We start from the raw sequence: 12,332 nt of genomic DNA on the forward strand, positions 1-12,332 counted from the left end.
CTTCTTTAAACATAGTAAAGATAGGCAGGTGATATATCTGATGTATACTCTAGCCTTAACTACCTTATCTCCTAATAATTAACTCTCCCTTATTATTTCTACTCTTTGTGCTATACTCTTAATTGTTTCTATCCCCCTAACTAAATTTAGTTAAACTTTTAACTCTTTCAGTTTCTTTAAACCCTTGATTCAGGGTGGGAGTGGAATGACCAGCTTCTGCCATTTTGGCCCTGATAGGATGATAAGAATGATCACTTACAAAACAATCCTTAAGGAGCATGATATCCCTCAGTGGGCCAGGGAACAACACAGGTGATATTTAGACTGACTCATTCCAGTATTCCACTGTGTTTTGTGGAAGTTGCTGCTACTCATCCCATCTGTTTATCTTCAGATGAAGCAAAGGATAAAAGTACTTGCTTGTTTATAGATACCAACATTCTGGGTACCAAGTATAGGGGAAGAAGGGTTGTCTTTGTTCTTGAAACTTGATTTTATTACTGACACTCTAATTGAAATTAGAACAGGAATGTTTTCTTTGATCACACATGTTTTTTTTTCAATGGAAATTATAACTTCTATGAAATACTTTAGGCATTTAAAGTAAGATTGGAGTAAAACCTTGATAGCAACCTGAATTCTGAGCATGTGCTCAATGTCTTTGCTGTATGCTGGCATCTTTCATGAAAATATGTGCTGATGCATGTGTTACCAGTTACTGATGTACATTCAATAGGATTCATGCTAAACAAGATGAAGCCTTTTAAACCTTACGTTACATTTTTTGCAGGCTTGAAAGAGAAGAACAGAAAAGAAAGGCAGAAGAAGAAAGACTTCGTCTGGAAGAAGAAGCTCGCAAGAAGGAGGAGGAAAGAAAACGTGAAGAAGAGGCAGCCAGAAAAAAGGCAGAAGAGGAAGCCAGGAGAAGAGCTGAGGAAGAACAAATGCTAAAAGAAAAGCAAGAAAAAGAGCTCCAAGCCAAACTTGAGAAACAGGTATGATCTCAAACAGAAATGTGACATTTTTATACATGTAAAAAAGTTCTTCTTAATATTTAGTAGTCTGCCTGAAATAAATAATGGCCCTAACATATTTTACGCATTTTAATTAGAGGGAAGCAGAAATCAAAGCCCGTGAGGCAGCTGAACAGCTCCGTCTTGAAAGGGAACAAATCATGCAGCAAATTGAGCAAGAAAGGCTGGAGCGGAAGAAGGTGAGGATTTGCATCTCAGGATAATTATTTCATTTCTTGTTTAAATACATAACCTAGGAAGCACCTAGTAGTATCTAATAACAATAATCTGGAGGGGTTAGAGGTGAATGGTTATGGCAAACGCAGTATTTGTTACTTGCCTGTTAGGGGAACATGGACATAAAAATTTGTAACAAAGTGGAATTGCCTGAGGCAGATGACTTTCTCCTAGGCACTGAGCAACACAGACCCAGCCTCTACCTGAAAGTTAAATGCCTGAGACAAACAAGGAATGGCATGCCAAGGCAAATGTCAATTGCTGTCCAACCCAGGACATCACTAACTACTGAGAAACATGAGTGACTTTGTTTAAAACTTGCTCAACAAAAGCTCTGTGTCATTAATTGAGAAAGTTTGTGATTAACAAACAGCTTTTCCCCCACCTGGCTGTCTCTGGTTGCATTATGCAGAGGAACAGGATTGTCTGGCCACTGCTGCACACGGAAATGGCTGAAGCTGCATAAATTAGCTTTGTTTACAGCTGTGTGGCAGAAAGAGAACAGCTGCAGAACCCCTGTCTGATTACAAACAGTCATCTATCCATACATGTTATTCCAATATGTTTTAAACTGTTCACCACTGAACTGGAGGCATGTTACAGTTGCAGATTAGAATATCAAACCAAAGTGTTTTACATCTCAAATAACATTTCCTTTTTAATGAAGAAAGAAGGAAAACAAAAGTATTTTAGGATAGTGCCTTACACATTTCTAGCAAGAATAACTTCAGGTATTTTGTTCTTCTATTCCAAAAAGGCTAACTATTTTTAAAGGCACTGTTAGGAAATAGTTGGAAAAGCAACTAGATTAAAATAACTACTGTTGGTTTTAAACAAATGTCTTGTTCCAGAACTGAGCATAACTCATAGCTGCAAACACCTGGTATTAAAATACTTGTTTCTAAAGTGCACCAGCTGAGAAAGTCATGCTCTTTAAGATCTGATAGGTTAAAGCCAGCTGCAAGATGTTTTCTCTATTTAATTTTCTTTATTTTTCACATTTGTTCTCCCTTTTCCAAGACAGGCAGAGAGGATGTCCTGACAGTAAAGAAAAGGTTCTTTGTCTTTTTTTCCCCATTTCTCTTGTGTTACATATTCTGTCTGCCATCTCATCCTGAAATTTATTTTGATTTATAGAGAATAGATGAAATTATGAAGAGAACAAGGAAGAGTGAAACCCCAGAAATAAAGGTATGAAACAAATAAAGGTAGGAAATAAAGTATGTGGTTGCAGATTTTCTTTTATTATCATATGTGGAAATCAAATTCTAGGGTAGTTCTATGTTAGTAAGTGTATTTAGGTACACTCTAGACCCAAATTTCAAACTGAGAATAACTGTTGCTGTGTCACAGCCACTGCTCCAGAGACACAGCTTTTATGCAGCCTTTGCAGGTAGGATAATTGTCCTCCTCACTGCCTAGCAAGGGGCAACAGCTCATTCCTGCCTGTTGGAGCTGCAATGTTTGCTGCTGTTGATGTGTCTTCCCGCTTTGTACCAGGCAGTGATTATTTTACTGAGCTCTCTTTGTTACCCCTGTCAGGAATGTGGGAATGAAAAGAAGGCAGTTGTGTCCAGCTAAGGAGTGCCAATCAGGTTTTCATTTCTAATCTATCACCAAAGGGGTATTGGGGACAGACAAAGGTGGTACAGAGACTCCATCATCAGAGGGCATCAAAAAGCACTTTAATATTAGAAATTCACAGTTCTTATAGAAACAGTGGTGGGCCTAAGACCTGGTTGGCCTTTAGGAATTTTCTCTCACCTATTGATCAAGAAGGGACAACTCTTTCTTGTAAACATCTTTGACAAACAGAGATTGCCTGCCAGGTGCAGAGATTGAGATAATTGTTTTAATTCTTTCTCTGAGCTTTCTCACAGCTTCCCAGGAAAATCATGGAAGAGCTTTGTCTCTCTCTGTTCAGAGGATATGTGGTTACCACACTAATCTACTAAGGAAATTGTTCAGTTACTTTCAGAGAATGTTTTCTTTTTTAATTAAAAAAAAAAATGCTATGCCTAACTAAAAAGGGAAAAAAAGTCCTGTCTTGCTGTTGATGGTCTTTGTCACCCTGTGGCCCTGGGCAGTCTTACAAGTTTTGAGTCCAATCAATTCCATGAAGGTTACAGTCCTCCCTCTGATACAGCCGAGTCATTATTTGATTTCAGAAGGAAGAGCCAAAACTGGAGATCCCATCAACTTTGAATGTGGAAAAGCAACCAAAGGCCCTTGTTCTCAACCAGCCAGGTAAAAATTGCCATATTTTTCTGACCTATTTTTACAATTGAATCTCTTCAGATTTTTTTGATCTGAGGCAGAGCACTGTGTATTATTATAAGTTCTTTGCTTTCATCTCAGAAAGAACAGCTGCATTTGCATCAGTGACAAATGTTAGAGACAGCTTTACTTTGCCACTTAAGCAAAAGCAGAATAAAGTTTCTCCTCCATTTTAGTACCTGATGTAGCATTTTTTGTAAATGAAAAGTTCTAATCTGCCAGTTTTGGTTTTTGGTTTGATTGCTGCAACCTACCTTCAAATTTTGTAGATGGAAAATTTTTGCACACAACCAAGCTTTTTATAGTATGACTCTAAATCTAGCATTTAATTTCACTTCATAAAAAAAAACCCATATGCTTTTAAAGGATTATTAAATAAAATATGTCTGACATTATCTATATTTTGCTTACTTCTCCAGGCTAAGGTTTTTACTACATGACATAAAAGACAGAACATTCTCTTCCTGTTTCCTCAAATTTAGAAGATGTAGCATAAAGAGCAGTTTTGGAGTGGAATAGAGGAATGACAGTACAGTATGATGAGTCATGGATTAAACTGAGTCTACTGCATTGTCAGTCTTCCTTTCTACTCAATCTGTAACTTAAAACTATTTAAACAACAAAGTTTCTACTGTCATAATTCTAACTTTCTTTTACAGAGATCAATGGATTGGCTACCTGCCTGAAAAATAAAAGTTTAGAAAGTGCTGCTTCTGTAATCCCTTCCCAAGATGTAGTTGCTAATGGACTGAAGTCAGTTTCAGGACTTATTCAGCTGGAAGCTGTTGATGGGAAATCTAACAGCATGGAGGATTCAACAGATGAGGTTCAGTCCATGGATGTGAGGTACAGACTGGATCTACCTACAGGGTTGTGGGATTAATGTAGGACACAGGATTTTGGGTTTTGTTTGTTAGCACTTGACTACTTTGCTTCTCACATCTCCCCATGGTGGCAGCTGGGTGTGCTCTGCCTGTGTTCTGCTCCTGCCAGGATGCTCCTGGGTGTTTGGCACAAGAGCCACAAAACCTCATCTCACTCTCACATATTTGGGGGAGGGAGCTCTGAAATCCCTCCACAGTCCTTACTTAGGGATTCCATGCAAGTTTGCCCAAACCTTTCAGACAGTTTTGTGAAAGCAGCTACTGTAGATACTGTTCTGATGTCACTATTTTTTAATTTGGCTGCATAGCTGTGATTCATTAGCATTTCTGCCTCCATACAAACAGAATAAAGAAAATAATGGATTTAGAATTTTAAGTACTTAACAAGTAGAAATGTATGGAAATCAGTAAATAACTTTGTGGTTTTAAATACTCTCACATTTTGATGGAAGGACATGCAAAAATGAAGGATTTTTAATTTTAATTTAAGTTTTTTTATTTACACACACATATATATAGGCAGTTAATTTAAGGCTGCTAAGTCAAAGCTAGATCTGAATTTTAAACATGGAATTTTAATGCTGTTCTTCATTAATCAGTAAGCCAGTTGAACCTCTTATACTGTCTTCAGCAAATTGTATTTCCAGCAATTGTATTTCCAGCAAATATGCATTAATACATAGGAAATGCCCTGCTGGGACCAGCCAGAAGATTGTGCAGCCCATTATTTGGTTTCAGAGAGTATCAATAAGAAAAACTAGTGAGGGAGAGCACATGAGCCTACCACTTCCTGCAATCCAAGATCACTGAAGTGTAGCCTTAGAGATACTGAGGGCAGAAATCTGCCTTGGCCTTTTAAGTGGCCACTGGTTGACATGTTGCCCATGAGTTTATCCAGCTCTTTTTTTACCAGCTCTTTGTGTCTAGGACCTCACCTTAAAGCAGTCTGTTCAGTACAGTCTCACTGGTAGATTATATTCTTTGATCCCTGTTAAACCCAGTTTCTTACTGGTGGCATTGGACACCCGTTACATTTTGTGTTGTAGGATTTCATGCATGATAGTTTTGCTCTCAATCATCCACCACCACATCATAGTTTAAGAAATGTCTGTGAAAGCCTTCCTCTGCCTTCTCTTCTCCAAACTAAAATGCACTACTGGGCAATATCTTTTTTTTTCTTTTTTTGGATTAGGACATTCTCTGGGTAAAATCTTGCTACAGCTGCCCTAAGATGCATGGTAGTTTCTGAACAGACAGAGGTTTAACTTGATTGTTGCTTAATGAAAAGTTATAGACCTCTTATTCTGTGTCTTTCTTCCTTTATCTTTTGCATAGCCCGGTTTCAAAAGAAGAACTTATCTCTATCCCTGAATATTCACCCATGAATGAACTCATGCCAGGTGTTTCTTTGGACCAAAATGGGACAAGTAATGCCAAGGCTCTTGAAGACCTCTTGGATTTCACAGGCCAAGCTACCTACTCCAAGATGTCCAGTGATACCCTTAGCCTAGATGACTGTAACAAAAACTTGATTGAGGGATTTAACAGCCCAGGACAAGAAAATACACTTAATTCTATCTGTTGACAGCCTTGCTTTTCAGCAGAACTGATACAGGTACAGTATTGTGATAAACATCTTATGATAAATTACTGTGATTACTTCCTAGTTTCCCAGAATATCTCTCCCCACACATGGCAGTGTGGGGAAAGAAAGAAAGCTGTTCTCCTAGGTATTAAAATTCAACATAATCTTTGAGATTTGCAGCTGCCTGTAAATTGGCATCATATGAAAACTGACTGTATCATAGCAACCACAAGTATCTGGTAAATGGAAACATTTTCTTTAGGCATCCAGAATTTCTTCATTAATACCATACCTTTCCTGCATATCTTTGGAGCCTATTTGCATGAAGAAAACAGTTAAAAGTGGGGCCAGTCTAGGCCATAGTAGTTATTGCTGCTGCTTTCTCTTTTCTCTGCTGCTGTAAAACTTGCAGTGTAGAATCACACACCCTGAAAAGCCAGCATAGTAAAAATCCATAGTAGGCTTCAGTGACAGTTTCAAAGTACAAAGCTATAGTCAGGTTTTTTGGAAGAGTATATTCTCTAAATAGCAAAACTGAGGTCATCTAACTTGTGTAGCTGACTTGATATTCTTCTCTCTCTTTTTGATTGACAGAGGTAACAATTTCTGGAGGATATATATCCCTGTGATGCTACTGGCAGTAAAATATGAGCTTGTCACTTGAAAAAGCTTCTGCAGTCCTTGAACACTGGATTTCAAATAATCAGAGCTGAATATAACTTGTCTTCCCAGGGAGTGTGTTGAATAACTGGCTGCTTTTGGTAGAAACCAATGATCTAGAGCCTTGATGTTTCAGGGAAGACAGAGCGTGCATTAGAATTTGAGCTTTAGCTGCTAATAAAGCACTTATATCTTCTTTAATTTAAAATTCATCTCAACACTTCACTGTGATTTTTACCTGTGCATTTTATTTTTAACTAATTCTTTCCTAAGCTTGATCATGTCCTTCATCTATTTCCATTTAGACATCTTTTTCTTGTAAATAATGATGGGGTTTGCCCACAGTGCATTGAAACAAAATAATATACTGTACTTTAGTTTTGTGCCTATCTTTTTTGTCTTTAATAAGGAGTTAATGGCAACTTTTATGAGGTGTGTAATTCAAAACTGTAGCTGAAGAGGCTTGAGAAACATATAGCTGCTGGAATCAAAAGAGCCTTCTTATTGACTGTGGAGTATGGGAGCTATCCCTTTATGATTATGTTGACACTTTTAGTCACTAGTGGCACTTACCAGTTAATATTAATTAGTCTGGGAGCAACTATCAACTGTGTTTGAAATCATATTTGTGTAGCACTTGTAAGCAAAGTATGCCAAATGCCAAGTATAACCCCTTAATATGTGTGTAGTATAGCTGTAGTAGATCTGAGTGAGTGATCAGGAGGGTGACACATTAACCGTTGAATATGCAGACACTTTACTGATACCAGCAGGCTTTCTATCACACAGAGAAGTATTTTGTCTTCCTGTAGGTTCAACAAAATGGGATTTGGTCAGCAGCAAAACAATATGTGAGTGTCAGAAACACAAAGGCCAAAATGCACGCTGGGAACACTGGGCGCCCTTAACGTTCTGTAAACATCTGTATGGAACAGTCCACACCACGATGTACAAGGTCAGGACGTCATGTGCTGCACAGTGTGAACTTTATTTCTCTTGGTGAACCTTTATGCTAGAGTAGGTGCTGCTTTGAGGATATTTTGTCCAGTCCCTTATAAAAATAAATTACAAATACAACTCTCTTTGGACACTAACACCAAAAATGTGAAAGCTTGGGTAGGGAGGGGGTGTTTGGCTTTTTTTCTCCTTTTTTTTCCACATGTAAGAGTTCACAGCATAGATTGACCTCAGTTGTAGCACCATTCTTGTGCTCTTAAAAGTCAGCAGTGGGAAAGTAACCAGTGACATGATGTGCAATGCCTAAAAAAAAATACCTACAACAACCCAGCTCTATTTATGTTAGTGTACTTCAAAGAAATACTTTCTTTTGACTGTGCAGTAAGCTGTAGCATGGTACTGTGTCTTCCAAATTAGTCCTTCATCTATTTCCTAAATAATAAACAAACAGAAACAGTTTGTTTTGCTGTAATACACTGTGTTTGACAAATGTCATATTATATTTTATTATGGTGTCATTGTATAACCTGTAGATTTCTGTATTTGCATGACCTGTATAGCATGTATAAAGGTGAAATACATTTTCATTTATGAATCTGACTTGTTTCTTAGCACTTTTTTTCCCCACAACAATATGACTGATTTAAAAATACATGTATGTTAATTTGTTCTGAGGTATTTTCTGAAGGAGAGTATAATACTGAATGAAGGAGCAGTTGGCAAAACCTCAGAATATTTCACCATTGTTCCCATTTCCATATATTCATTTGCTTTCTGAGGTGCTGCCAATACACTGGGGAAGTGCAGACTAGTGGCCAAAGAGCCTCAAGGTCTGGACTCCAAATTGTGGCATCCAAAGGGCTGATGCCAGTATAGGGCCAGTTTGCAGCCCCAGCCTCTGCTCTCTGGCAAAGAAAATAAGCAAAAGAAAACTTGAGAGCTGTGGTAAGTAGACACTTGTGTTTAGTGTGCAAGAGCTGTTCTGTAAGAATACCCATGACATAAATGCTGAACTTCTCTTCAAGCTAGGTGCTCACACTGCTGCTTGGAAAGCAACCAGCCTGGAGCTGCTGATAGTTCTCTAGTGAAATGCTGAGGAGATTTTTTGAATACATTTTTTTTAAACCATCACTTCAGTCAAAATTGCAAATGAGACAATCTGATTTTATGATTAAGGATATTAATACTTTCCATGGTGACAGTTCATTTCATTTGTATTGACTCCTGAAACATTCATGTTATTTTTCCTCTCGATTATTTACCAAGATTGAAGGAAACAAGATGAGTATTTGTGAAGAACCTAATATTAACCTTTATATTCACTTTCAAATGTAACTTTTCAAATTTGGCTGAATATCTGGAGTAGGTACTCCCAGCTGAGGGGTTAAATAGCTTTTTGCTTTTGCTAATATAACTTCTTCATAGCAGCACCATCCCAGTGTTTTTTGCTGTGAATCAAGACTGTGCAATGAGCTTCACTTTGAATTTGTCCGTGGTTTTGCAACCAGTAGTGATTCACACAAGTCCTTGATAGAGCTTTTCTGAAGTTATTTTATATAACTATTAGTAAGTTTCTAAAAGGTAAATAACACCTCTGGGGTAACTGGGCATCACAGTAGCTTTCTGATTAGGTTCAGCACTTTACATGGTGTTGCCCAGGGAAATGGCACCCAGAGCTTGCCTTGGACCATAGTGAAGGTTCTGAGCAGACCTCTTGTCTCCCCAGGGAGTTAATTTCAAATTGCATCAGTGAGGGGTGGATCTGGACCCCCAGGCTGTATTTTCATCTGGTGATGAACAGCAAGAAGCAGGGGGCATCATCCTGTCTCCTTTAATTGTACAAATGAGATGTGTGCAGGAAGCTGCAGAAATAGCACAGATTGCTACTCTGGCTGGCAGGGTGGGGATCTTCCCCCTGGCATGAAGAGAGCAGCACCTTGCCCTGCTTCCCACCCCACCTCAGTCCCATGCCAGCATCTACAGCTCAGGTGTCCCTGCCACCAACCCACTCCTGCTCCAGGCATTGTCAGTGTGGCTGGCACTGCAGCTCCTCTACTGCCCAAGGTGGCACAGTGGCTTTCAGCATTGATCATGCTGTTTGGAGAAGCCTGAGATCCCAGGATAACTGGCCTTTAGTGCTGCACAGCACCCTGGAAACCCTAGAAGAAGACATCCTTCTCATTAAGGTTTAAACTGTATTAAAATGTAGGTAGTTCAATATTCAAGAGCTGAAATCTAGACTCTGAGGTTTATAGTTTGTTTTCTCTAAGCCTGGCCTGTGTCCTGCACAAGAGGGAGACTGTCCTGTAAGTGGCACAAATGAATCAGTGGTAATATGCTGCTCCTTTGCCTGATTTAGTGACCTGTGGGACTTCTGCCTTACTTCTGTCTTCTCCCTCCCTATTCAGGAGAAAGGTGGAAACTGAAAAAAGTCTCTTCATTTGCTTTCATTTCAGGATAATGTTGTTCAGGCTGTTGGTTGCTTCCAAAACCAGAGTGAAGAGTGGTGGTTCACCTATACTATCACTGTTCATGGGTGCACAAAGAGACCTAAAGGGCCAATGTCAGTTATCTGACATTGGGAATGTTGATTTTTCAGTATCAATATTAAATTCTGAAAAGTGTATTATTTCTGCTGAGCTACTATGCTAAAATATGGAAAATATATTGTACATTATGACTGAATGCAATTTTCTCTGGGTTTTCTTTTTAATTTTCAGGAAAGCAGGATTTAAATTCAATCTCTCCAGAATACATACACTTAAAAATAACAGAAAACTTTAAATATTCAGATGCTGTTAGTGCAATAATGCCAGTCCAGAACACAGTGAGCCAGAATGTTCATTTCTCCTCCGCTTTTTTATCCCATCAATCATTTATCATATCCTCATGATGTCCTACAGCTGAAGAGTAGGTGATGCTGTTCACTCCAATTTGACATGTCTGTTGAAGCCTGTGAAGTGGAAAAGTCCTTAAAACAGCAGGCAGAAACTCTTAAGAGATATTATATGTAAGCTTTTAAAACAAATACCTAAAGTATAAGAAAATGGTTTCTTGATCACCAGAATTTTAGATACTTGTTTTCTTCCCAGCAGCCTTGTTTGCTCTGCAGCTTGTATATGTTTTATAGCATTTTGATTATTCAAGACTGAGCTTAGTAATGTTTTTAATCTAGTGGGTTTGATGATTACCTGAGGCCTGCAGGATCAAAATAGAGGCTCTGGAAGATAGCGTGTCACGTTTGCTTGGGAGCTTTACTAAAATAGGTGTTCTTGCTATAATCAAGCCTTAATGATTTCCAGAGAAAAAACAACTATGATGCAGAAGACATCCAAGGAATAGAAGGAGCAGTAAGCAATGAACTGTGTGCTCTAGGAAGTCCTTTCTCTAAGAATAAGTTTTTTAAATAGTTACATTAATAGCTTAAACCAGCAGCTTTGCATATCACTTTAGATCTTGCTGTGCCCACAAGAACAACTGGAAGTCCATGCAATTGTAGGTGATTGATATTGTACAATAATGAACCCAAGGACATAAAATTGCATAAGTGAAGAAAAAAATTAAGAGATGTTCAGAATCTGGGAAATTACTCTGTCAGTATGTATTTTTTTTTTCTAGAAATAATAGCCCCTCTCACCAAATTCAGTAAGCAGCACAGTAAGCAGGATCAGGGCAATACATGTAAGCCCATATTAACATGCACACACATCCCTTTTCAGAGTAACCTCTCTTTTAAAATACAGATGGCAGCATTGTCTGAAATATCATTTTTAGCACCTTAAATATGCTAAGCTGGGGGGTTTATACCACTAAATTCTATGGTGTAACTTCTAATTTTCCTGGTGTGAAATAATTTTCACTTTTTTACTTTTTTTTTTTTTAACTTAAACGTCTTATCAGTTTAAATACAGAAATTCAAATGAATACAAATTCTGGCCATTGCCTGCTGAAATGGGTTTGTTCTCTCAGCTCCTGGACAAAGACTGCCTACACCACAGCTGGCAGAGAAACAGAAGTCCAAGGAGTCTTTCAAAGACTGATTTTGTGCAGTAGTGTGTCAGGGCCAGCACTGAAACCCTTCTGGCATGGGCAACAGGTACAGTCCTGGTCAGACGTGGCTAAAACTTCCCCAGCTGAAGACTGGGTCAGAAGTTCTTCCCTTCTGGCAAGCAACGTTTATATTTCTAACCTACAGTTTTACAAGGTTAATTTATGCCAATGTTCAGTGTTGGGCTTTAGGGCAGGTGTCCTGTAGCAAATGAAACTGCTGGTGGATTTAGCAAATAAATGAGCTGATGAATGGGTGAAGGTCACAGTCACTGAAGAATGCTAAGACACTTCACACATATTTATTACCGCATAATTACTCTTAAAATTCCTAAGCAAATCAGTATCAGTCATGCCCACAATGTTGTCTCAAGCTGGACATTTTAAAATTTTCTCTCTTCTCAATCAGACTTTCACCTGCTGTTTTACTGCAATTTCTTCCCCTGACATCTTTGCAACACCTGGCTCTTGCACAAGGAAAGAATTGCAGCCTTTTTGCACCTCTGCCTTCCTCCTCAAATTCATCTGCTTTGGCCTCTTGGACGTTAAGCTCCAAGCCTTTGTTTTTAAAATCCTCTTACTGCATTTCTGTCACACATTGGTATTATTTCATACACATTGTTTTCACTGGTATTTTGCCAACACCCTGCCAAGTTCACACGGGCTGGATGC

General features: G+C 38.5%; 1 protein-coding gene across 4 annotated transcripts in view; it reads left to right on the forward strand.

Annotated features, from left to right (window-relative positions):
- MAP7D2 (MAP7 domain containing 2) overlaps positions 1-8,213 on the forward strand; it is an 81,756-nt gene extending 73,543 nt beyond the window's left edge. For all 4 annotated transcript variants that reach the window (XM_054628220.2, XM_054628221.2, XM_077172568.1 and 1 more), the window contains 7 exons: positions 791-995; positions 1,112-1,213; positions 2,388-2,441; positions 3,419-3,497; positions 4,187-4,373; positions 5,747-6,026; positions 6,591-8,213. In XM_054628220.2, coding sequence (XP_054484195.2) covers positions 791-995; positions 1,112-1,213; positions 2,388-2,441; positions 3,419-3,497; positions 4,187-4,373; positions 5,747-5,996 — 877 coding nt within the window. In that variant the 3' untranslated portion in view covers positions 5,997-6,026; positions 6,591-8,213. The remainder of the gene's footprint in view (positions 1-790; positions 996-1,111; positions 1,214-2,387; positions 2,442-3,418; positions 3,498-4,186; positions 4,374-5,746; positions 6,027-6,590) is intronic.
- Positions 8,214-12,332: the final 4,119 nt, after the last annotated feature.

This window comes from Agelaius phoeniceus, chromosome 2 (assembly GCF_051311805.1).
Source record: "Agelaius phoeniceus isolate bAgePho1 chromosome 2, bAgePho1.hap1, whole genome shotgun sequence".
NCBI classification, from domain to species: Eukaryota; Metazoa; Chordata; class Aves; order Passeriformes; family Icteridae; genus Agelaius; species Agelaius phoeniceus.